At 39.9% G+C, this 27,393-nt stretch overlaps 1 protein-coding gene across 1 annotated transcript in view; it reads right to left on the bottom strand.

Annotated features, from left to right (window-relative positions):
• Positions 1-27,142, bottom strand: part of LOC126413299 (protein PBDC1) — a 58,631-nt gene extending 31,489 nt beyond the window's left edge. Inside the window, exons 1-3 of the mRNA XM_050083202.1 lie at positions 27,008-27,142; positions 26,848-26,913; positions 13,542-13,601 (exon numbers count right to left, since the gene is read on the bottom strand). Coding sequence (XP_049939159.1) covers positions 13,542-13,601; positions 26,848-26,913; positions 27,008-27,031 — 150 coding nt within the window. The 5' untranslated portion in view covers positions 27,032-27,142. The remainder of the gene's footprint in view (positions 1-13,541; positions 13,602-26,847; positions 26,914-27,007) is intronic.
• Positions 27,143-27,393: the final 251 nt, after the last annotated feature.

Raw genomic sequence — 27,393 nt, 5'->3', positions numbered from 1 at the left:
CAGCATCATTAGCAAACAACTGCTGCCCACCCCGTCCACCAAATCATTTATGTATACAGAAAACAGCGGCAGTCATATCACATTCCCTGGGGCACTCCTGATGATACCCTGGTCTCTGACACTCGCCATCGAGGAGAACATATCGGATTCTAGAAGTTAATTAGTCTTCAAGCCAGCAATATATCTGTGGACCTATTCCACATGTTCATACCTTCATTAACACCTTGCAATGGAGCACTGTGTCACATGCTGTCCGGAAATCTAGAAATATGGAATCTGCTTGCTGTCATTCTTCCATAGTTTGCAGTATATCACGTGAGAAAAGGGCAAGCTGAGTTTCACGTGAGCGAGGCTTTCTAGAACATTGCTGATTTGTGGGCATAAGCTTCTTGGTCTCGAGAAAATTTACTATATTCAAACTGAGAATACGTTTGAGGATTCTGTAGCAAACAAAAGTTGGGGATATAGATATGTAATTTTCCGTGTCCATTCTTTTACAATTCTTATATATTTCTCATATACGTCTCTTTAACCTGTTGTGCTCAATGAAAACAACCTGACAGTACAGTTCCTCCCTTATGAAGTTTGTTGTCAACAGTCAATCACAGTTTAAAGACAAAAATGGTAAAATTAATTAAAAAAATATTAGTTGGGGAAATGATTTACACCATCCATCAATCAGTCTTAGTAACGCACAGAAGAAGGTACTCAGCTATAAAATCTTTGGCCACCTACCATGTAATGTAAACCTCCAAAATGAACTGAAATTTTATCTCTTGACAACTCCTACTCCACAGAGGAATTTCTGAATGTGTAGTAGTAGTAGTGTTGTGTGTGTGTGTGTGTGTGTGTGTGTGTGTGTGTGTGTGTGTGAGAGAGAGAGAGAGAGAGAGAGAGAGAGAGAGAGAGAGAGAGAGAATTTTAAGAGTGATTCATGAATCACCGTATGCATGGGGGGAAACCCTAAGATATCATGTTTTCTTCTAATTAATTACGAAGTTATTTTAGGTGAACTGAAATATGACTAATATTATGTCTAGATCTGTTCACAAAAAGAATACCAGAATTTGTAGGATGTACAGCAAGTATCAAGTAACATGCAAATACTTTTTCTACATTATGAAATTACAGACTGATTAAAACCCTTTGAACTGGCATTCATTCACTGATGGCCCACCTGGGAACCAGAATGACACCAATTCAGATGTCCGAAGTATAACTCTTTTACTACAATCAATAGTACTGATGAATCCCTGCCAAAGATATGGAAGTCTCATTTTCAGCAATGCTTTTATTGTTGATTCACTGATGAATCTAGTGACTAGTTTTGCGGTGAATCCCATGAAGCTGTCATGCTAAAGTGGAAAGAGGCTGTAACTTTTTTGGCTGTGGGAGTCACTATGGAGAAAGAATGCATTAAGTGAAGCATGATGCAAGAAATGGAATGAGATAAAGACAAACTTTCATTCATTAATTCATCCTTTCATATATATTTCTGATTTTACTGGCAATTATTGAGTAAACCTAAATGGCAAACTGTCACAACTATACTTAGATTCATTTCATTATCTATATTCTTTAACAAATTTAGTGTTACGTAATGCAGAGGTCTTTGTGTAGCTTTGGCTCACGCCAACAATGGACACTGAATGAGGTGTTTTAGGCTGAGCAAAGTAGTTGAGTTTCAAGAGTCAAGTAAGTGCACCCGGATAGATCATCTAGACGGTGTGGTTTGTAGGTAAGAGGCAGTATTTCATGAACTGAGTCTCTGTGAGCAATGCAGGGAGGAGTGGGTGAATAGGAAGCTTCTTTTGATACGTGGTTGTAATTTATGTAAAGTATTTTGTGGACAAAAATTTCAAGTGTTACACACTGTGACATTGTAGCTGAAAATTTACTATATAATTTATTAGCACTCTATGGCTTTGTTTGCTATGGATTCGACAATTAAAAGCTGCTAGCATTCTTGATTGGCACTGTTTATTTGATAGTGTTGAGAATCTTAGCCCACTACTCACTAGAGTCTTTCATACAGCTTAACACCAACAAACACGAATCTACAACCAGAGTCCTGTTTCTGAACAGGAATATTTAGATTCACAAATTTAAAATTTCTGTTAGCAACATGGCAAGTAAAAGTGATTGTTATACAATTGTGTGACAAGTAATAATGTCATCGTCAGCATTATCATCTTCAGTCCCATGATTAGTTTGATGCAGCTCTCTATGCTACTCTATCCTCTGCAAGCCTCTTCACCATTTAAAAAATTACTGCACCCTACATACATTCGAACGTGTTTACTGTACTCATAACTTGGTCTCCCTCTACTATATTTTCTTACCACACTTCCCCTCAATACTAAACTGAAGAGTCCTCGATGTCTCAGAATGTGCCCTACCCAGCGACCCAATCTTTCAGTCAAAAGTTCTGATTCACTTGAAACTGAAGAACATTACTGAGCTTCTCATCAGTTCTATTCAGTACCTACTCATTTGTTACACTATCTACCCACCTAATCTTCAGCATTCTTCTATAGCACCACATTCCATAAGCTTCTGTTTTCCTCCTGTCCGAACTGCTTATCATACATATTGCACTTCCATACAAGGTTACACTCAAACCTACTTAATGTTAACAGATCTCTCTTCTTCAGAAATGTTTTCCTTGCCATTACCAGTCAACATTTTATATCCTCTCTACTTTGGCAATCAGTTATTTTGCTGCCCAAATAGCAGAATTCGTCTACTACTTTTAGTGTCTCTTTTCCTAACCTAATTCCCTCATTATCGACCGATTTAATTCGACGACATTCCATTGCCTCAGTTTTGCTCTTGCTGATGTTCATCTCATACCCTTCTTTCAAGACAGTACCCATCCCTCTCAACTGACCTTCCAGTGACTGATAAGAAAAAAAAACTGAATCCCACAGGGTTCAATTTTGGGTCCACTCCTATTTCTTCTATGTGTAAACGACCAAGCACTTAAAATTCAGCAAAGAGAATTGGTCGTTTCTGGAGATGATACTGGTGTTATAAAAAATTCCATTTAAAGAGAAAGCCACTGAAGAGAGTGTTAATTATGTTTTTCAAAGAATTAAGTGATTCTCTGAAAATGGACTCTCCCTTAATTTTGAGAAAAAACACTATATTCAGTACAAATAAGAGCCATACCAACAACTGAAGTAGAACATGAACAAGAGTCAGTAAATAGGGCAAAATGCTCCAAAGTATTGGGTGTACATACTAGTGAAAACTTGAAACTGAAGAACATTACTGAGCTTCTAAAACAACTAAGTTCACCTACTTTTGTTCTTCCTACAATTGCTCGTCTTAGGAAAAAATAAATCAACATTCTGACATAGTTCGCATATTTTCACTCAACGTCTTACGGAGTAATTTTCTGGGGTAACTCATCTCTTAGAAACAAAATGTTGATTGCACAAAATCGGGCAGTTATTAATATGTGTTGACCCACAGCTGTCATGTAGATACCTCTCCGAGGAGGTAAGCTATTTAATTATACCACAATAAATATAATTGCTAATGATCACAAATAAACCATCACAATTTGAGAAGAATAATGATGTCCATAACTACAGCACCAGAGGAAAAAAACTGATGTTTAGTGTCCATTGTTAAAGTTGTGACTCAGCAAGGTGGTCAACAGAGAGCAACAAACGTTTTTGATCATTTGCCCAATACTATAAAATGCATGACAGGCAACAAAGGAAGTTTTAAATATAACAAAATCATTTCTCCTGGACAACTCCTATTTCATTGATGAATTTCTATTTAGAAAGTGGTACACTTAGGGGTGAGGCAGAGGGCCCACCACAACTTGTTCTTTAGCCTGGTTGCACAAGATGAGCTAAAAAATTATAGTTCAATTAACACCAATCACACATACATACCCTGGAAACTGACTCACTCAACATAATTTAAATAAAATAACTGTTCAAACGAAATATGGAACACACAACCGACTAACCAACCAAGTCCTTTGCTGTGTCTGACATGTTGTTGTTGTTGTTGTTGTTGATGTGGTCTTCAGTCCTGAGACTGGTTTGATGCAGCTCTCCAATGTTACCCTATCCTGTGCAAGTTGCTTCATCTCCCAGTACATACTGCAGTCTACATCCTTCTGAATCTGCTTAGTGTATTCATCTCTTGGTCTCCCTCTACGATTTTTACCCTCAACACAGCCCTACAATACTAAACTGGTGATCGCTTGATGCCTCAGAACATGTCCTACCAACCGATCCCTTCTTCTAGTCAAGTTGTGCCACAAACTCCTCTTCTCTCCAATTCTATTCAATACCTCCTCATTAGTTAAGTGATCTACCCATCCAATCTTCAGCATTCTCCTGTAGCACCACATTTCGAAAGCTTCTATTCTCTTCTTGTCCAAACTATTTATCATCCATATTTCACTTCCAAACATGGCTACACTCCATACAAATACTTTCAGAAACTACTTCCTGACACTTAATCTATACTAGATGTTAACAAATTTCTCTTCTTCAGAAACAGTTTCCTTGCCATTGCCAGTCTACATTTTATATCCTCTCTACTTCGACCATCATCTGTTATTTCGCTCCCCAAATAGCAAAACTCCTTTACTAATTTAAGTGTCTCATTTCCTAATCTATTTCCCTCAGCATCACAAGACTTAATTCGACTACATTCCACCCTGACAGAGCCCCGCTTGCCTGGGTAAGCCTAATACAACCGGGGGGCGGCAGGTTCCCCAGAGGTCGCCCGCTGACAACTGTTCTACCTCAACAGCCATCTGTCTCCTCGGCGCGCAGCACACCTTGGGATTGAGGCAAGATCCCTGTGCTCTGTACCATACATCATTCCACTGTCGCGCCTTACGGTGGTTGTTGAAGCACGGTCAGAGCTTACGGTATTGAGGACTTGTGGCGCTTCCCAGTCCCCAGCTCAGGCCCCCCGGGGTCGCCAAGCCCGTACCCAGCAACGAAATGCTGAGCCCCCTGAGGGGTTTAATCTACAGTTCATAACTAACAGATGGTGGTCAGAGTCCACATCTGCCCCTGGAAATGTCTTACAATTTAAAACCTGGTTCCTAAATCTTTGTCTTACCATTATATAATCCATCTGATACCTTCTAGTATCTCCAGGCTTCTTCCATGTATACAACCTTCTTTTATGATTCTTGAACCAAGTGTTAGCTACGATTAAGTTATGCTCTATGCAAAATTCTACCAGGCGGCTTCCTCTTTCATTTCTTGCCCCAAATCCATATTCACCTACTACATTTTCTTCTCTTTCTTTTCCTACTATTGAATTCCAGTCACCCATGACCATTAAATTTGCGTATCCTTCACTATCTGAATAATTTCTTTTATCTCATCATACATTTCATCAATTTCTTCGTCATCTGCAGAGCTAGTTGGCATATAAACTTGTACTACTTTAATAGGCATGGGCTTCGTATCTATCTTGGCCACAATAAGGCATTCACTATGCTGTTTGTAGTAGCTTACCCGCACTCCTATTTTTTTTATTCATTATTAAACCTACTCCCGCATTACCCCTGTTTGATTTTGTATCTATAACCCTGTGTCTGACATAAGTACAATGTAATCTGCAAACCTAAGTTGTCCTCCAAATTTTACTTTGCTTCATTTACTACTTGCTCAATGACAAATTGAATAACTGGGATAGACTAAATCCTGTCTCACATCCCTTCTGAGCCACTGATTTCACACCAACCAATATTTATAACTACTGGAACCCCGTACAAGTTATATGTAACCTTTTGCTCCTTGTATTTTGTGCCAGCTACCCTCAGAATTCCAAAGAGTGTATTCCAGTCAACATTGCAAAAGCTTTGTCTGAGTCTATCAATACTATGAACATAGGTTTGCCTTTCCTAAACCTGACTTCTAAGATATGTTGTAGAGTCCTCCCATGTTCCCACATTTCTCTGGAATCCAAACAAATCTTCCCGGAGGTCAGCTTTAACCAAATTTTCCAATTTTCTGAAAATAATTCACATCAGCATTTTGCAGTCATGATTGCTAATTCAATAATATTCACACCTGACAGCACCTGCATTCTTTGGAATTGGAATTATTACATTCTTCCAGCAGGTATTTGTCACACACATCTTGCACACCAGGCAGAACAGTTTTGTCATGGCTAACTCTCTCAAGGGTATCAGTAGTTCTGAGGGAATGTCATCTACCGCAGGGGCCTTGTTTCCACTTGGGCCTTTCTGTGCTATCAAAATACCTCACAGTATCACATATATCTCATCTCATTTCCTTTCTCTTCCGTTTCTATAATACTGCCTTCACATTCATTCCCCTCGTACAGCTCCTGATATACCCCTTCCACCTTTCCCTTCTTTGCTTAGTACTGGTTTTCCATCCTAGTTCTTGATATTCATACAGTTGCTTCTCTTTTCTCAAAAGGCCTCTCTGATTTTCCTATGGGTGGTATTAATCTTTCCCCCAATTATACATGCTTCTATAACCTTACTTTTGTCCTTTATGCATATTCTGCTTAGCCATTTTGCACTTCCTGTCATCATCATTTTTTAGCTCTGCATTTACTTTTGCCTGCTTCATTTGCTGCAATTTTATATATTCGCTTTTCATCGATTAAATTCAGTAGTTCCTGTGTTCTGAGGATTTACACTAGGCTTCGTTTTACAACCTTTTTGAGCTGCCTTCGCTATTTCATCTCTCAAAGCTACCCATTCATCTTATTTTTTATTTCTTTTCCTGTTTCAGTCAATCATTGCCTAACGCTCCCTTTGAAACTCTCAACAATGTCTGGTTCTTTCAACTTATCAATGTCCCATCTCCTTAATTTCCTACCATTTTGCAATTTATTCAGTTTTAATCTGCAGTTCATAATCAACAAATTACGGTCAGAATCCCTATCTGCCACTGGAAATTTCTTGCAGTTTAAAATCTGGTTCTGAAATCTCTTACTACTGTATAATCAGTGCCTACAGCTCTCCTTCACTTACATTTACACAACCTTCCTATATGATTTTTATAGGTGGTTTTTTTTCCCATGGGGCATAAAAACAACTGATAACATAAGCACCAATGTCATAACCTTAGAACACTAATAAGAAAAAGAGATTAAAAGCGACTATATGTTAAGCCCAATTGACAGAAGGAAAGAGCTAAAAGCAAGGACTTCCTCTTGGAGAAAGACTACAAAGTACGCCTTAGAGACAGCAGAGGTCCCAAACCAAACACTGAATGCCCTTCACCATATTGCTATGATGGTAAAGTAAAATTCAATCGACAGCCCGCACATCATTCACTAAAACAGCCTTCAACTCAAATGGCATTCATTCACTAGTACATAAGTGGTTAAAAAAAAGGGCGGGGGGGGAGGGCATTCTGTCAGGAAATGATAATGAGCGCAAAGTGCTGGGGGATCACCACTTAACACATAGTGATAGCTAACAAGCCAGTGCCCAATACGCAACATAGCCAAAATGATCTCCTCATGGTGAGAGGACAGAGAGGTGGTCGGCCAAACCAGTGGGAGATGTTTAATTCCCCAGAGCTTGTCCCTTGAAGTGAAGACCAGTGGTGATGCCAAAGTGACGCCACCTGCCGACAGATGGAAACATGGAGATTATCTGAAGGAAGGAAGAGCTAGCAGACCATGGTAGGAGGACTGCAGCCCTGGCAGCAGTGTCAGCAGCCTCGTTTCCCATCGGACTGATGTGACCCAAGACCCACATGAACATCACAGTGGCCCCCTCAAAAGTGAGCAAGCGAAAGCTTTCTTGGATCTGTTGCACTAAGGGATAGACATGTACAGCACACAGAGGATCTGAAGGGCAGAGAGAATCAGAGCACATGATAAAATTGAAAAGCCTGTGCTGCCAGATGTACTGAATGGCCTGATAGAGGGTGAAGAGCTCTGCTGTAAATATTGAGCAGTGTTCTGGAAGCCAATATCGAAAATGGTTGGTGTCAATGGTGATGGCACACCCAACACCACAATCCCTCTTAAGGCCATCAGTGCAAATGAAGATTCTGTCGCTAAGTTGCTTGCGAAGGTCAAAAAATTTAGAGCGATAGATTGAATCCGGAGTAGTTTCTGTGGGAAGTGAATGAACTCCAAGATGAACACAGGCCAGTGCATGAAGCCAAGGCAGTGAAGGGTTCATAACAACTGGGAACGTGGCAGGGAGTGTGAAGTTAAGCTGCTGGAGCAGTAACCGAAAGTGAACTCTTTGAGGTAACAGAGAAGGATGCACCCCATAGTGGCAGACAAGGAAGTCATTCAAAAAGAGGGCATAGAATGGGTGGCTGGGCATGGCAGACAAACTGCAAGCTTATCTGCTGAGGAGAACTTCACACTGATATGAAACTTCCTGGCAGATTAAAACTGTGTGCCCGACCGAGACTCGAACTCGGGACCTTTGCCTTTTGCGGGCAAGTGCTCTACCATCTGAGCTACCAAAGCACGACTCATGCCCAGTACTCACAGCTTTACTTCTGCCAGTATCTCATCTCCGAGAGGTTTCCCGAAATTCTGTGAGCGGTGCTTCGGGAATCCTCAGGAACCAAAGTGCAGAGATCATCCAGGGTGATCCTCCTATCTTCGTGCATGCTTTGCTCAACCTTAAACACTGTCTCCTCAGAAATTGACGGTCTCCCACTCCTTTGATCGTCGTGAATTTTGGTCCGACTAGCCGCAATCTCTCTACACCACTTACGAACATTTTTGACATCCATGCACGACTCACCATACACTTCCGTCAATTGGTGAGGGATTTCAATCAGCACAGTACCTTTTGCATTCAAAAACTTAATAACTGTGTGCAATTCGCACTTGGCAGTAACATCCAACTGACACTCCATTCTCAATGGCTGCCAAGCCAAGACTGAGCGCCTCAGCACGGCATGCACATGTTTACACACAGCACGTGAAGCACTCTTCATAACAGTGTGACCAACTGCCATACAAACAGAGTTCTGTACTTATAAAAAAATAAGAGATTTTACTTTTGGGATTACCCTCATATATCGTTGACGCACACACAAGCCATCCCACCTCAGCGAGGTTCGTGGTTCATGGGAAGACTCAGTACTTATACATGTAAAAATATTTTCTTTGAGAAATAATACTGGCCCTAGGTGCTGGAGTTCGCAATCGTGTGCGTGAGGTGTGCTTGCTTGTGTGAATGAATGGTGTGTGTTTCTCTTTTACTGACAAAGGCTTTGGCTGAAAAGCTTATGGGTAAGAGTCTTAATTGTGCCTGTCTGCAACTTAGTGTGTTATCTTTACGATAAGTAGCAATCTATCTTTTCCTATAATGTTAATATTTTCATTCAGAAATACCATTGTATACAAGTAAATTCTAAGATAATAACAGTACATAAACAGTAGATACACAGGGTGAGTGTAACTATTGCCACCAAGAATAACTCCGAAAGTATGATAGGAGGTGAAAAGTTTGTGGGACTAAAGTTGTATGGGACAACGGCGGCCATAATATGACATTGGCTTTTTGTTGCTACGTGAGGTCGCTTCAGAGATATGAAGGTCAACTTTGTTTTTTTTTTAAATGGGATGCTATAGTTTGGTACTTATTTTCTGATAGCGGCTATCAAGACAAATCCAATAATGTAACACTAAGGTCTTGGAAGGTCAACGAAAGTCACGAAGGTGGCATGAACGTCCATCTACAGAAGGTGTTCGAAGCGATACTCATTGGTATCTATGCAGTGCTGCAATCTTCTTATCATGGACTGAGTGGTATTCCTTATTGCATTGGCACTTACCGAAGCACATGCCCTGACAATTCTCTCTCGCTTATCTCCAGGTGTAGTTGGAACATCTTTATGTCTTTTACGAATCCCCACAAGAAAAAATCCAGAGGCATCGAGTCTGATGAACGAGCTGGCCATGACACATCTCCTCCACGTCCAATCCAATGATTTGGGAATTGTCTCTGCAACTTAGTTCTAGCCATCAGCAAAAAAATGTGCCAGACACCCATTGTGTTGATACCCCATTCTGTTCCTTGTTCCTAAAGGTATTTCTTCCAATAACAGACCTAATGTTTCATGCAGGAATGTGGTGTACTTCCTACCATTAAGATTTCCTTCAATGAAATAGGGGCCTCTAATTCTGTTCTCCAGAATCCGACACCTTACATTCACCGACTACGGTTTTTGGTGTTCAACTTGCCACAACCAACATGGATATTCAGTTGCCCAATAATGCATGTTACGCAAATTAACATTTCCATGGTTCGTGAATGTAGCCTCATCAGTAAATACATTCAAATTAATAAATGTGTCATCCCTCTGAATCTGAATTTGAGCCCATCGGCAGAACTCAATGCAACACATACAATCATTACTAGTTAATTCTTGGTGGAGACTGATATGGTAAGGATGATATTTATGGTGATTCAGAACATGAACAACACTACTCTGGCTCATGCCAGATTCCCTTGCGATTTGACGCGAACTAATACAAGGACCTCGAATCACAGTGGTAAGAGTACCAATTTCCGTTTCCTCATTAGTAACTTTCCTTTGCCGGATATGTTTCTGATGTGTTAAAGATCCAGTTTTTCTCAACTAATCGCACACATATTTAAATGTACAAAGTGTAGGGTGAGAATGTTGAAAATATCTTTCAGCGTTTAAGTCTCTAGCTCTCACTGCATTTCACTGGCATTCTCCGTAAATGAGAAACATATTGACTTGGTCTTCAAAGGAGTACATCATTCACATTTACTTGATTCGACAATACTAGTCTTACCATTCCTATTAGTGTCTTATTGCAGAACTGTCGAACGGTGTTTACATATCAATGGCACGTTAGATGGATACGCCATATTCGGCAAATATCTACTATTTGCACAATATATGAGAGAGAATTGTCAGAGCATGTGCTTCGATAAGTGCCGAAGTGATTAGGAATACCACTCAATCCGTAAGATGATTGCAGCACTGCATTGATACCAATGGCCATCACTTTGAACACCTCTTCTGTAATGGACGTTCATGCCACCTTCTCAGCCTTCGCTGACCTTCAGAGACCTTACTGTTACTAATCATTGGATTTGTCTCGACAGCTGCAATCAGAAAATAATTTACGCGAAAGAACTTGCTCCACTTCTAGCAGTAATTTATCATAGATCTCTTGAGCAACGAAAGGCACCTAACGACTGGAAAAAAGCGCAGGTCATTCCCGTTTTTAAGAAAGGTCGTAAGATCCACACAATTAGAGACCTACATCGTTGACGTCAATCTAACACATAATTATGGAACACGTTTTATGCTCAAGACCTATGACGTTTTTGGAAAATGAACATATCCTCCATAAAAATCAACATGGATTCCAGAAACAGAGATTAAGCGAAACTCAGCTCGTTCTGTTCCTCCACGAGATCCACAGCACAGTGGACAATGACGCTGAGGTTGATGCCTTCCTTGATTTGAGTAAGGTATTTGACCCTGTCCTGCATTGCTGTTTAGTGAAAAGAATACAAGCTTACAGAGTATAGAGTATTAGAGCAGACCTGCAATTGGATTCAAGACTTTCTTGCAGGTAGGAACAAAATCAACAGATGTAAAGGTAATATCTGGAGTACCACAGGGAAGTGTGATAGGACTGTTTGCTATTTACAATGTATATAAATCATATAGTAGAAAGCTCTGGATGCTCTTTAAGGCTATTCGCAGATGATGCAGTTGTCTATACCAAAGTAGCAACGCCAGAAGATAGTAAAAATTTGCAGAACAACCTGCAGAGAATTGTTGAATGGTGCAGGCTCTGGTAGGTGACCCTGAACGTGAATAAATATAACATAGTGTGCATTCATACGAAAAGAAATCCACAACTGTACAGCTCCACTATTGACGACGAACAGCTGGAGACAGCGTCTGCTGTAAAATATCTATGTGTAACTAACAACAACGACTGTAAGTGGAACAACCACATAAAACAAATAACGCGACAAGCACACACCAGACTCAGATTCATCGGAAGAATCTTAAGGAGATGTAGCTCATCCACAAAAGAAGTGGCTGATAAGGTGCTTGTTCACCCAATTCTCGAGTATTTTTAATCTATCTGGAATGCCCATCAGGTAGGACTGATAGAGGACAAAGAGAAGATCCAACAAAGAGTGGCGCATTTCTTCAACGGAATCATTTAGCTGGGGAGAGAGCTTTACAGAGATGCTAAACAAACTCCACTGGCAGATGTTACAAGAGAGGTGTTGTACATCACGGAGAGATTTACTATTAAAATTGCAGGACAATACTTTTCAGGAGGAGTTGGACACCACGTTACTTCCCCCACATACATCTCGCATATTGACCACGAGGAGAAAATTCCAGAAATTAGAGCCAATACAAAGGCTGACCAACAATAATTCTTTCCACACACTAATTGTGAGTGGAACAGGGTTGGCGGGATCAGAAAGTGGTACTGAAAGTACCCTCCGCCACACCCCATTAGGTGAAGTATGATGTAGATGATAGAGAGGCAGCATAATTCCTACTCCTGCCAATAAAACCACGAAACAATAGTCCTAGCTTTCGGGAACTATACTATTCTTCTTTAGGTGGGGAAGAGGGACTGGTTGGGGCAGTGTGGTGGGAAGGAGGGGAGGGGGATGGAGAGGGCAGGTGGAGGTCATTCAGACTCTAGATTGAGAGAGACTCTTCTGTTGTAAGAAATCTTTCTTCCTCATGCTAGTGCCACTTGTGGATACAGTCATTGTGACATCAAAGCAATTTTAACATTTCCATCAAGCCATGTGGAATGTAAAATACATTTTACACCTGAAGATTGGTTTGAACAACACAAAGATTTTCCTATTGGTGGTGGTATACCTTAACCCCTCTCACTGATCAAGCTGATTACAAGAGGACTTATGGTTAATATGGAATCCAAACCACAGTGCTATTTGAATTTTTTACATAGCAGTTCAAAAGATAAGGAAACAACATGTGTCAAAAAATACACAGGACAGATAGAGCTTGTGGACCGATACTTACTGCTCACTGAGTCACACCTATGAAGCAATTTACAAATCTCAAAGTGGAACAGTACACATCATTGTAATGTTAACAATGAATTAGGGTAGACAGAGCTTTGTTACACTTTTGAGTTTCTTGCTGACACCTGTTATCCTCTTCATATTGTTCTGTACAGCATTGCAGACTCCCTGCAAGATTTTATCCTGTGTTGCTCATTCAAACCTAATCCTGTAAAACTACCAAGTTATATCATTATCAAAGATTGGTACATTGCTTTCCTTGCCACTGTAGATGCCTGGTAACTGAGAATGAAAAGATCCATTGCTCTCCTTGTCGCTTAAATATTTATCTGTTGTTTAGGTGTAAATGGAACTCCAATATCTCATTACATGATACTTTATGACAGCACAGCCAATGTTGAATATGCAACACTAATATGCAGCATTGGATGTTGATATGCTTTTTCCTCATAATGATTAAATAATACGGCACTTAGTATCATTCAAATGTTAATGCTTGATCACTTACATTGAAATATACTTCTGCATGTTCATAGGCCTTAACAGCCCACATCGCCTCCACTGATGCCTGCAAACAAATATTTTGAAACTGATTATGAGCTGTTTTCTGTACATAAAATAACTCACAAGAACTTACTTAAGTAATGCAATAAAAAATTCCATACACAGCAGTGATCATAGCAATGGTTCCTCCAAAACAGCTCATTACATGCACCAAGATTTTAGAATTAGCTGTACTGGATTTAGTTACTGTATATATTATCAGGAGTATTTTTTATATAAACCATTCAAAAATAAGTTCATAAAGTCATTAAATTCCCACACACTCATCAGTCCTTGTAATTCTTTGCAGAGAAATGTCTTTGATTATCATCTTGTAACAAACGAGAATCTCAGACCATATTATGAACTTTAACAGAATGAAGTATGGTATCTCAAACAGAATAACTACTTCTATGCCTACATGCCAACCAGCACAGATAATGCAAACAATGATTATGCAAAACCCAACACTCACTTTCTCGCACGACATTCTGAAAGCTATCAATGAAGCCAATCAGGTGGGTGCAGTATTTCTTGACTTATAAAAAATACTATGAAACGTGTGACAAAAGGTGACTTAGTAGGGAGGACACATGCCATCTTAGATGAAGAGCCACTGACAGATGTCTAAGTGACTTCATACATGCCCCAGATAAGTGAATTGAGACCCTTGCTGTTAATGCTGAATGTTAATGACCTGGTAGTCAATATTAACAGCGACATTCAGATTTTTGCAGATAATGAAGTTATTGGTAATGAATGCTATCTGAAAGCAAATTAGCAGAAATATTCAGTTCATTAAACAAAACACAGAATCAATCAGAATCAGTCAATTCATATACACAACTGGATATAACAATTTGTAGGGATATGAAATGAAATGTCACATACACTCATTCAAAATGTTAAGTATACGGAAACTTTGATTCACTGGTTTGGGAAAATGCAATCAGGCTAGAAAGGTGATTGGTTAAGAAACACTCATGCAACACTGCTCAAGTGTGTGACTTACATGAAATACGTCTAGCAAGGGACATTAAACATAAAATAAAGGCCAACACAAAAGATGAGATCTTTGTTTGAGCTGAGGGAAAGTTGGGATGTTGAAGAACATGAACTGGCAGGTACTTTAAGATAGACTTCAACCATCCTGAGAAAGCCTACTTACGAAGTTTAAAGAAAACTGGAAATTTACTGTGACACCTTATGTATCACTCACACAGGAAACACAAAGACATTACATTAATTACAGCACACAATGAGGCATTTATGCAGTCACACTTCCTATGCTTCATAGGCAAAAGTGACAGAAGAAACTTATTTGTGGTACAATGGGAAGTACTGTCTGCCATGTACTTCACAGTGGTTAGCTGAGTATGGATGTGGGTGCAGAAAGAGTCATTTTCCAGTTACTAGCATTAAGTAATTTGATAGTGTTGAGATTAACCCTTCCTGACTTGAATTTTTTCTGGAGGAAGGAAAATTTTTATTTATGTGGCAAGCCTCTTAGGTGACTTTTTAAAATGATTTTATATGCAAGACTTATATAAAAATATATACCCATTTCCAAAACTTACTTTGTTCACTTGGCTTCATTTTATGGAATAAAATTAATTACTAATTATAATTAGAAAATTTTCTCTATTGTAATAAATAGTAAAATGATAATTCAACAATTACCATGCAAAATAACAACAACAATATTCAGTTGAACAGTGGGATTAGTGAACCAACCAAATCTGTGTATTCTGGTGGTCACGAGCTACTGTGCACTGTCACAAGCTGCTGCACTACACTGATTTGCCTGATATTTTCATAGTTATGCTCACCAGTTGGCAGTACTTTTGCATGATGAAAATGTTGAACATTCACAAATGTGTACCTCAGGTTTCCATTGGGAAAAAATACTTCTGTTGCAACTAAGACAAAGTAAAAGTTAATGTACACAATTGTAGCCAGAGAGATTGAAAGGGTTAATTTCATGTTTCCAAGACACCTTGTGAGAAAAGCAAAACAATCACTGTAGAGTTCAATGACCACAAACATCAATCGTCAACTAGATACATGTAGGGCTACATATCACTCTGCCAGAGAATATGTTAGATCACAATGTGCCGTTAATTTGACAAAACTGTAGTGCCGCTACCATTTTAAGATCCAAATCTGTGAGAAGGTACAGTGGAATATTGGATTAGCTGCACGAAGCTGGTGAGCACAGTGTGTTGTCATTAGGGCTATGGCAGTAATGGTGCTGAATTACTCCAAGCGGGTTATGCTCACTCTGTGTAACATGCCAGCAGAGCTATTATGCATGGCACAGGCAAGGGGATTTCGCCATCAACAGAGTTTTAGTGGTGTTACCAAGTAAATGATGAGAAGCGGAGAATTGGCATAACAAGTGCGCTACTATGTGGAATAAATAGTGTTGATTTTGTAGCAGAATAAATCGCAGCCCAGTATTCTACCAGCATGAGGGAGCTATGCCAGATGAGGTGGCAGCATAGAGTCGCCAGCAGAAGCCACAGGTTAGAGTCTCCACAGCAATACCAGATACTTGCACTAAGTCCACCCACCAGACTTGGTGCCACACCACAGTGGGCCTTCCCGGTTCACTCTAGCAGCAGCCGGACTCCTGCCCAGGGGCAGCAGGTTGCAACCAGACACAGCAGCTGCCTTTCTACAATGCGATGGGTGCACCTACTGACTGCACACTTTGGCCACCTGTGTGCAGTCATTCATCACAGAGTTGGCTATCCCTGCAAGATTCCTCTCCTGCCACATGTTGCCAACGCTGATGCTGTGGCTCATGCAATAAGGGTGCACGCCAGGCACCGACTGCAGGTGTCACCAAAGCAGGGCACGAGCACATGTTGCAGCCAAATGGCGAGTCACTAGCAGCCCACTGGTCTGCTAGCAGTCCTCTTTCCAAGGGGCAGGGACATTGTCACTTCCCCGTATCAATGAAATGCTGATGTATAAATAGAAAACATATTACTGATTTTGACAGATGCTCCTCTCTCGACTTTTATTGGCCTGCCATCCAGACTCAACTCTCAGCCATTCGACATTCTGACAATGTGGCCACTCTACAACCCCCGGGGTTGGCCACAAATTAGCATCAGAAGTGGTGACATCATTTTCAGTGGGCAGTATGGGTGTGTCACCCATGCAGTGAGATGTCTGACCACAACCTGCTGTGTAGACAAAACAGTGGAAAAACTGTTAGTTACTCTTGGTGTGTGCAACAGACTTGGTAGTCTAGGAGAATGTGTCGCCGTAACTTGAGAGTTACTTTGTTTAGGCCAGAGGATTTGGCTGATGTGTCTGAGTTTTCGGGCAACAGCAATGACCATTATTTGGAGCATTTTAGATGATCACAGTGTAATCTGCTTGGGGATTATGCACCATGTGCTGAATCAGTATAGTACCTTGTTTTATGTGCCACCATTTTGTTCTTGTTGCGAAGCACTATATGTAATCTAGATAGATGATGATCAGGCACAATAATATGTTGTTTGTTCTTCAGTTTGGTAATTAATGATTGGTTAAAGAAGTAGCACAATGAAGAGCAAGCAGATGATATGGACTTATGGAAAAAGCTTGCAGTGACGAATGATGAAATCGCATTACTCTGAGCATGAAACCTTGTAACATATATATCAGCCACTAGCCTAATTAGCCACTGAAAGGTAGTCTGAGGAGTTGGTGTTCGTAGAGAGCCCAACAATGTGGGTGGGCATTGATGATTGTAGCAGGAAGCCAAATTATATCTGGCATGAGAGGTAAAAGCCTCTGTAAGATGCATGGAAGCTCAGAGGAAAACAGAGATGTTTGAGCACTAAAAACAGGGGCTCCTGCACAGATTCAGAAGCAGAATAGTTCGAGATTCTCACAGGAATGGTTTGTTTTGTTTTGTTTTATGGTGCAAAAACAATTAGGATCATGTGCACCTTTGTCAAAACTCTAGAACACGAAGGCAAAGAGGAGTTAAAAACAACTACATCTCAATCCCTATCGATGGAAGAGAACACAGGTAAAAACATGGACATGGAAAATGGTTGGTTAAACACACCATTGAGAAACGGATGTCCAGAACTAAAAATTAATGGCTTTCACCATTTTGCCAAGACAGATAAAGAATAAAACGTGGCTGACAGCCCATGCGTTGCTCGCTAAAACAGCTGATAACGCAGACGGCAAACACAAACGAGAATGTAACCAGTTAAAAAAGGGCACTCCATCAGGAAATTGTAGACCGTCAGACGTTGAGCGCAATGTACACAAAGTGGTAGGGGAGCACCACTTAAACAGTGATGGCTAAAAAGACAATGATCAATACGCAACCTAGTTAAAGTGATCTCCTCACGGTGAGAGAGCTGGGAGGAGGTCGTCCAAGCCACTGGGAAAGACTTAATAACCTGGAGCTTGTTCACATGAAGGAAAGGATCAGTGATGATGCCAAAGTGATATCACCTGCTGACAGACAGCAACACACAGATCTTTGGAGGGAATGCAAGAACTAGCAGGCTGAGGTATGAGAGCTGCAGCCTCGGCAGCAGCATCAGTGGCCTCATTTCCTGTCAGAGCAACGTGACCAGGAACTGACACTGGAAATGGTTGAGTGCTATCGAAAGGAGGCAGGGGGAAGACAGAGGATCCTGCTGACAGTGTAAGGAAACTGAACATATATACATATGAGCTGGATTGAGTAAACACGTAAATGGAATTTTGCAGCAGGATGCCAAGCAAAGGGAACTCAAAGAGGCTTGTTACTGGATATGTCAAGGGTGTGCACACGAGTACTAAGGACCTCCATTCAGCTCTTAGATTACGATGGAATGTGAATAGATCGATGTGTCAAGGGATGTGGCATATTCTCTGTGAATGAGATGTGGGTGTACAAAGCACGCACAGCAACAATGCTGTCAAGATTATACAGAGAGGAAGGAAGCAAACATTAAATATAAGAGGGAACCTGAAGACCACTGGAAGCCATTCCTGTTGAAATAAGATGCAACACGTACACATGCAGAGGTATAATGAGCAACAGTGTGTAAGGGAGAGGAAGTGTAAGTTTTTGTTGGATCCAGGGGCACATGTGTCAGCAACCAGTAGTGACCTAGTGGGTCAGAGGTGCACCAAATTCCAACAGAACATGAGCATCAGTGTACTGCAAACCACACAGAAATCCTTAATATTTACATTTCTGAAGTAGTTTATCAACCAGCAGTTGGCTATGAGATAACAGAAGAGAATAATAGTCCATGGGGGAAAGGAGTATCACCGATTGGTTGATTCGGGAGAGGGAACCAAACAGCGAGGTCATTGGTCCCACTGTTTTCGGGACAGGTGGGGAAGGAAGTCTGCCTGCCCTTTCAAAGGAACCGTCCTGGCAAAAGGCCCTGAGGTTTGAGTACCCAACATAATTGGAAACTAACCATCCCCTCTAGCAGTTTACAAAGTACATTCGTTAGGCTAATCGGGTGGTAGCTGTCGAGAGATGACATGTTCTTCCCGGGATTAAGAACGGGGACAACACTGCCTTGCCAAGAAAGTACCTGTGAGCCAAATGCAGTTAAAGACCCTGAGCAGATATTGCCTCTGGGTAACATCCAAATATTGAATCATCTGGCTGTGGATGGAATCCAGGTCTGGAGCTGTGTCATGTGGAGAAGTAAGTCACTAGCGGCCCAGGTGGCTACAGAGCTTGGACCAAACCTGTGATGAAGAAGCATATATCAAATGGCTCTGAGCACTGTGGGACTTAACATCTGTGGTCATCAGTCCCCTAGAACTTAAACTACTTAAACCTAACTAACCTAAGGACAGCACACACGTCCATGCCCGAGGCAGGATTCGAACCTGCGACCGTAGCGGTCACGCGATTCCAGATTGAAGCGCCTAGAACCGCACGGCCACACCGACCAGCAAGCATACATGCCCAGGGAAGAAATGTAGTGGTCCCAGCATTCCTTTTTTGCTCACCATCATAAGGCAACGAGTCTTAGAATGGAGACACTCAACATATTCTATGCCTATTTCTATGCCATCAGTGTTTGCTAAAGTTACTGAAAAGACTGTGTATGTAAGGATAATTGATCACTTTATATCACATAATTTGCTATCAAATGTACAATTCGGCTTTAGAAGTGGTTTAACAACTGAAAATGCTATATCCTCTTTTCTCTGTGAGGTACTGGATGGATTAAGCAAAAGGTTTCGAATGCTTGGCATTTTTTTTTAACTAAGGTATTTGTTTGTGTTGATTCCAAAATATTGCTCCAGAAGTTGGACCATTATGGAATACAGGGAGTAGCTCACAATTGGTTCACCTCTTACTTTCAACAGGCAGCAAAAGGTCATTATTCACAGTGATGAAAATAGCTGTGATGTGGGGTCTGATTGGGGGATTGGTCAAATGGTGGGGTGGGGGGCGCAGCAGAGGTCAGTGTTGGGGCCACTCCTGTTCCTTATTTATATAAATGAAATGCCCTCTAGTATTACAGGTAATTCTAAAATATTTATGTTTGCTGATGGCACTAGCTTGGTAGTAAAGGATGTTGGATGCAACATTGGCTCCATTTGTCAAAGTGCAGTTCATGACATAAGTTCTTGGCTTGTATAAAATAAATTAACGCTAAATCACAAAACGACACAATTCAACAAAACCCGATGTTTTAATTTGGCAGAATGCTCATATGATTAGTGAAACTGAACAATTCAAATTTCTAGGTGTTCAGATAGGTAGTAAACTGTCATGGGAAGCCCACATTCAGGATCTTGTTCAGAAACTTAATGCTTCCACTTTTACTATTCGAACAATATCTGAAGTAAACGATCATTCTACACGAAAATTAGTCTACTTTTCTTATTTTAATTTGCTTAGGTCATATGGTATTATATTCTGGGGTAACTCTCCCCATTCTCAAAGCATATTTTTGGCTCATAAACAGGCAGTTCGGCCAATAAGTTGTGTAAGTATGCGAACCTCTTGTCGAACCCTGTTCACTAGTGTTCAGCTTACCATGTACCTACATGTTTAGTTTGACGTTGATACTACATCCGAATATTTTATGATCTGAAGATGTCAGTAGCCGAAACAGGTCATAGTGAACTGTAAAAAATTATGTAATCAAGGTGGACCTGTAAAATAAAGTGCAAAAAATTTAGCATCTGCCATAAAGCCTTTACGTCACACTGAAGAACTGCTGATACTAATGCCTACAAAGAACGTGACAATGAGTGAAGACAAATAGAGTGACAAAACCACAGGAGGTGGCAACTGTGAATCAAATGGGTTACACTTTTTGTCCAAAGGGGATCTCCATAATTTTGTTTTTAATTTCAATTTGTCAGAGCAACAGCTTAAGCTTTTGGCTTCTTGATTGCAAGGAAAGAACCACCTCCGAGTGTTGATCATAACCACCATTCTCTTTTTCTGAGTTTTTCCCCCGGGGAAAACAATTTGGTTTTTCATAACGATATAGAGTCTGCTATGGAGAGACTCAGCCATAACTTAAGTCTACAGGAAAGGAGCCTGTTCATCGATTCCAAAAAAGTTGGCCTGAATGCAGTAATTCTCCACAATGGGAACAAATTTCGCTCTGTTCCAACTGCTCATGCAGTTAATCTGAAGAGGCATATGAGAACTTTAAACTGCTAGTCTCACTTACCCAGCATGAGAAATGTAAACGTTTACATGTGGAGATCTCAAGCAATTCCAGTTCTTCTAGGAGTGCAGCTTGCACATACAAAAAACTGCAAATTTCTACGAGAGCTGGACAGCAGAGTCACTAAAAAACTCCATTAGAGAGAAATATGCCCTGTTCAGACTTACCTATTCTCTGGGCAGAAGAATGTGGTGCACACATATCTTGTTGATCCCAAAAATGTGTATCCACATTAAACTGGGTCTCATTGAAACCTATGTGAAAGCTGTGGACTAAATTTCACATAGATTCATTGACATATGAGAAATGTTTCCAAGGATCAGTGAATCATAAATAAAGGAGGAATATTACCAGGCTCACAATATAGAGAATTAAAGTCTGATGAACATTTTCTTGATTTGTTGAGTAATGTTGCAAGAATGAAATGGCTGTCTTTCACAAGTGTCTGCAAGAACTTTTCACGAAACCATGGGGCAGCGAACTAGCATGATATTGTACAATAACTACTGAGATGCCTTAGGGGGTGTAAAATGTCACTTAAACTAAATTTTGTGAATAATCAATTGGGCTCCTGTTAGGATAAACTAGGCACATGGAGAACAGTTCCACCAGGCTATTTCTCAAATGGAAAAGCATTATCAAGGCAAATGGGTACAGTCATGCTGCCTGACTACTTGTGATCCTTATGAAAAGTATTGCAGGAAATCACAAATGAAATATTTTTAGGTATGAATCTTTACTCTTACAGTACTCATTCATTTCTTCACTATCTATGTGTACTACAGTTTTTTTTAAGTGTTTAGTGGGAATGCCATTTTGCTAGATATATATAATGCACAGGCTGCCATAAGCATTTACAAAAACCATTAATACAAACTAAATTCTGAAACTGAAATTACATTGGGGTTAAGGGGCACATTAATTTCCAAAAACACTAAACTAAAAAAAGATTCGTTGGCCAGTTTCTACACCTACACTTCGCAAGTTCCCTTGTGTTTGTGTTCGTGGGAACTTTGAGTAACACTGTCACTTTCTCCCCTTTCACGTTCTAGTTATGAAAGGTTCACAGTAAGGAAGACTGCAGGTAAAACTGTGTGTGGGCTTGAATCTCTCTTCATTGTCTTTTTATAAGATATACATATGAGGAAGCAATATATTCAGCGACTCTTCTGGAATATATGCTCTTGGAATTTTAACAGTAAACTACACATAATGCTTAATGGATCTCTTTCAGCACCAGCCACTGGAGTTGAGAGATCATCCCCATGATGTTTTTGTGCTGACTAAGTGAACTTGTAATGAAATGTGCTGCTCTTTTTAAGTCAACACCAACCAGCGAAAGCTGTGGTGCTTGTGACAACAGCAAATTTTTCTTCAGCATCAGCAGCAGTAATAATGGCAGCAGCAACAGCATAAATTTTGGCAACTCTAGGTACTTTGCACTATTTTATTACCTCTGTTTTTGAAGTTTTTGATGGCAAAAAAGCAACTGTTGTGAGTATCTGATAGCCTAACATCTTCAGGCTATTAGCACAGAGCTTTTAAGTAGAAAACTATTCCCAGTGATTTAAAAAGAGTATCCATCATAACTATATATATAAAGAAAAGGCAGCAGAATTGATGCACAGAACTATCGTCTCCAGCCAGTTCTACTGCGAACATCAATCCAGAATACAGTTGACGTTTAGATAAATAACTAAAGCAAAATGAATGACTGTAACAATCAGGTTGTATTCCAAAATGTGTAGAGGAAATTGTGATGCAAGAGTCTGATGTGTCCAGTTTTAAAGTGTTATGTAACAACTGGATTACTTAAATTGCTTTATGGTGGCACAAAAATGACTGCCTGGACCAATATTATTTAATGAGCTGCCAGAGAGGCGAGGTGAATAAAAGCTTATTTTAAGAAATGAAAATAAATAAATAAGAAATACTAACAACAGTTTTTGCAACACTGATCTCTAGTCTTTAGTTTGAGGATTAGTAATTTTCCTGGTTTTAGTAGGAACATCATAATGTCCTAATATTGATTTGTAATAAAATTTTACTTATTAGATTTTTTTTTTTTTTTTTTTTTTTTTTTTTTTTTTTTTTTTTTTTAAAAAAATCAGAGAACATTGTACAACCTACCTGGTGTTAGACATTTTCTCGTCAACCACAAACAATAGCACTCCTGGTTAGTAGAATTGAAAAAGTTTCTATATTCATATTATCTTCCCAAAAAGAACACACATACTCTGAATGTGGTTAGATTATACGAAATGAAAGCAGTCCACCAATACCTACATCATGTCATCGAAAAGGGTTGTAAGTACTTAATGTCCCAACTCAGTAGTTACAAATGCTAATTTGCCACTGCCAGAGTTACCTTTCTATAGCAACTAACATGGAAGGGGAGACTAACAACACTATCCATGACCTACTTAATACAGCCAGTTTTCTGGATTCACATGTTGAAACACAGAAATAGGTGATATTTCCTTCAAATGACCTGTGTTGTAGTCTACCGACTGTGACCACTGACATTAATTTCTCAATTTTTTACCAACACTAAAAAGCCTATTCATTTTCTGCCTGGATTCAGCTGCAATTTCTTATTTTACTTTCTTTCTTGTATGCACTTAATCCAGTTGCTTCCAAAAAAACTGACTGAAATGGCCTTGCTGTTAACTTCAAAAAGCACTTCTGTGTGCAAGATTCATCTACAAGACAGTGGCCCATACATTGTATCTTGCCACATTCATGTAGAATATCTGATTTATCTGGGACAAGTCTACCTTCTGCATGTTGGCCTTGCAACACAGCACTCCCACTTTTATCCTTCACCAGACAGGGTAAGAGATCTCACTGCCAGAGGCAGGCTCTGCTCTTGGGGCATATCTCCAGTTTTGCCATCCATTTCCTCTATGTGCTTGTGATAGGCAAGCACGAGGACCTGCATTCTCCGAATGAAGCTTTTCCTGGATTGGAGGTGTCTTATCAATGGGCTGTGATCTGTGCATTCAGGGTTGGCTTCCAATTTTATCCTCTCACCACTGACACCATGTCCTGTTGGGTGTGAAGGGGGGGTGAAATGTCACTGTGCGAATAGAAATTCTGTACTAGTTCTGGCTTCTTATCCCATCACAATCCACACTGACTCACTTACTGCAGTGTCTGCCTTCTTTGCATTTGGAGATGTGCTGCACACGGGTACTGTTCCTGTTATATCTTGGCTTTGGGTGTTTATGTAGCTCTGTTTACATATCATTGTGAGATCAAAGTTCTAAACTAGACATTTAAGCTGTGAGCACTGCTAGAGTCTTTCACCTCATTAGCTTCTCACCATGCTGTTATTGGAGTAAAAAATGCTGACTGCATCTTGCTGAGGTTTGATTTCAGACAGTTAGCATCTTAATAGACAAGAGGGGTATTAAGGTTTAGTGTCAACATCAAGGTCATTAAAGAGAGCATAAGCTTGGATTGGAGACAGAAGCTGGTCGAGCTCTTTTGAAGAAGCCAAACCAGGATTAAGTGATTTATGGAAACAATAGAAAATCTAAATGTGGATGGATGGACAGAGATTTGAGTCATTGTCATGCTAAATATTAGTCCAATGACTTAAAGAGCACACACTTTCACTTGGTATCTTAATACTGTGTGTGTGTGTGTGTGTGTGTGTGTGTGTGTGTGTGTGTGTGTGTGTGTGTGTGTGTGTTTTTTCAATAATTGTGTCAGTTTCTCTTCTACTTCTGAGGCACTCTAATGTTAGGTTGCTATTACTGTATTGTTGGGGTAAATGAATTGCCTGGTACAATTTGATGCCGACTTTTCCTTTACATACATGTTGTACAGTATCTGCGTCAGGATGCTTCCTTTTGTGCTAAGCCATTCTTCTGATTCCTCTACCCAATACCCCTCTGCTCTCCCATAGAGACTGACTATACAGGATCTCCTGCTGTTGAGAATGGTTCCAACCAAGTATATCAGACAGTTCCCACACATCACATCACATCATGGGCCTATAATCAGCAGCTTTTGATGGTCAACAGTTTCACATGAAGCTGTCAGGTTGATGACTGTCATTACAGTAATCTTTTTGCTTAACTCCATCCTTAACAAGTAGTCAGTATAGCAGCTGGCCAGTTGTTACCACCATCTTCAAATCTGCAAGCAATTTGAGGTAAATCAGGGGGTCAAATCTAACTGTGTTTAGAATGCTGATTTGAAGAGCTATTTCAATAAACTACAAACAGTATCACAGTACACTTCCTGTAGTAGTGTGAAGATGAAAGACAGATGGTAATGCATATTCATTCTGTAAAGAACACCATTGAATCACTGTGTAGTCTGACAACCTGGACAATGTATACTTTTGAACACACTTAAGTTTTCTCAGTGAACAAAAAAGTATTTCCCATTGGTCTTTACTTGTCAGATGATTTTGTAACTGCCTTATCATTCAACACAGCACTACAAAATTGTGTTACACCAATTATTGAAGCTCAAAGTAACAGTAGTAAAACTAAAGCCTACTGTGGGTCTAAGAGCTCAAAGCAGTTGTTACAATGACTCACTTCCTCAATTAAAAAGCTCTAGCTATTGACTGATTAAAAAAACTTGTTTTTGATTTTAAAAACTTATTTCTGACATGGAGTGTATTTGTTCAATAACACGTTAGTAAGCATATGCATTGATTTGAGAAATACATTATCTTCATATTCTCCCATGTGATTAATGGTACAACTCGAATTATTGGTAATTCTGGGTTTGCTGAGTCAGTTATTGTTTTCTCTGATAGTTATTTATGGAGTTCAACTTCTCTCGGAAGAAACTGAAACAATCTGCATAATGCCGAAGTGGGTAGTTTCCTGACCCCTTCCATGCCACCTGAACAATTCTCAACCAAAGTAACACCTGTCTGTGTTACAGATCAGTACATCACCACAACCTAAAATCCAAAACATTAAAAAGAAACAACAATTTTACAACTTTATCACCCCTTGAGGTAACCGAATGACGCACACCAGGTACCCAACGAACACACATCACAAAAATTGTACAGTTCAAATCTTCTTCTGAAGGAACCAAGGCATATACTTTCGAATTCAGAGACGTTGCTACACCCTGGTCATGCTTCTATGAGTTGCTGTTACGAAACACTGAGCAATGTAGCCCACATTGCTGCAAAGTTTTGATGTTTATACAGTTGAAATGAGAATTGTTACAGAGAACAACCTGACATCTAGCACAGGGGTCAGGTCAATTAATTATGCAAACAAAGGCCTTATATCTACTCAGTATTACAAACATTCATCTGATAAGTACCACTGAACCTAGCCTTGAAATCCTGGGCAAACTTCACAAATGACCGTCAACGAACCGTATACGCAAATATATGGTTCTTATTTTAGCAGCACGTTTCAACACATTTAGTATGTGGTGGCTGCAGGTGCGGTTGACAGCTTTATCATACGGGTGTACTTCACACAACACAGTGATCTGCAGCATCTTAATGTAATTTATTTTTGGACAAACTCTCCACAAAAACATGAAGCATTATAAACCCGCGTCGTGTTGTCATACATACTGCAGACGACAAATATTTTCGAAATATCTTACATCGTTCTCAAATTCTTCCGCTGGGCGCGATAGTATTCCAGCTCCCTTTAGCAGTTCATCAGCTCCCTAAAACAAAATAAATGAGAAATCATCATCTTCAAAAATATGGTAAGGAATGAAATAAACAAATCCTTTCAATACACAATTATATATTACACACCACATTCCCCGACACTTTTGCCATTGCTCCTCATTTATATTGCCGCTTCCATTAACCAGTGTGTGACAATACTTCAGCGTCTCGTCCAGCTGAATTTCTTTGCATGCCGAACTGACACTAAAACCAACACACAATTCACGCTACTTACCAAAGAGGTAGAATCTCTATATCTTTGGTATTACAGTGGGTTTTGGTAATTTTCCCTTTTTGCAGATAAAATTAAATAAGCATAAAATATCAGAATATTAAAAGAACCAGGAATTCGATAAATATTTAACATTCTTGCTTTGTGGAATCATCGTAATAACGAATACTGCCATGCTACTACATTGTAAGCTATGTTACTGTTTTTGTTTGCTTATCCGTTGTAAATGGTCTACAACATA

Source organism: Schistocerca serialis, chromosome 1 (assembly GCF_023864345.2).
Source record: "Schistocerca serialis cubense isolate TAMUIC-IGC-003099 chromosome 1, iqSchSeri2.2, whole genome shotgun sequence".
Lineage (NCBI taxonomy): Eukaryota > Metazoa > Arthropoda > Insecta > Orthoptera > Acrididae > Schistocerca > Schistocerca serialis.
This window is presented reverse-complemented; position numbering and strand designations above follow the sequence as displayed.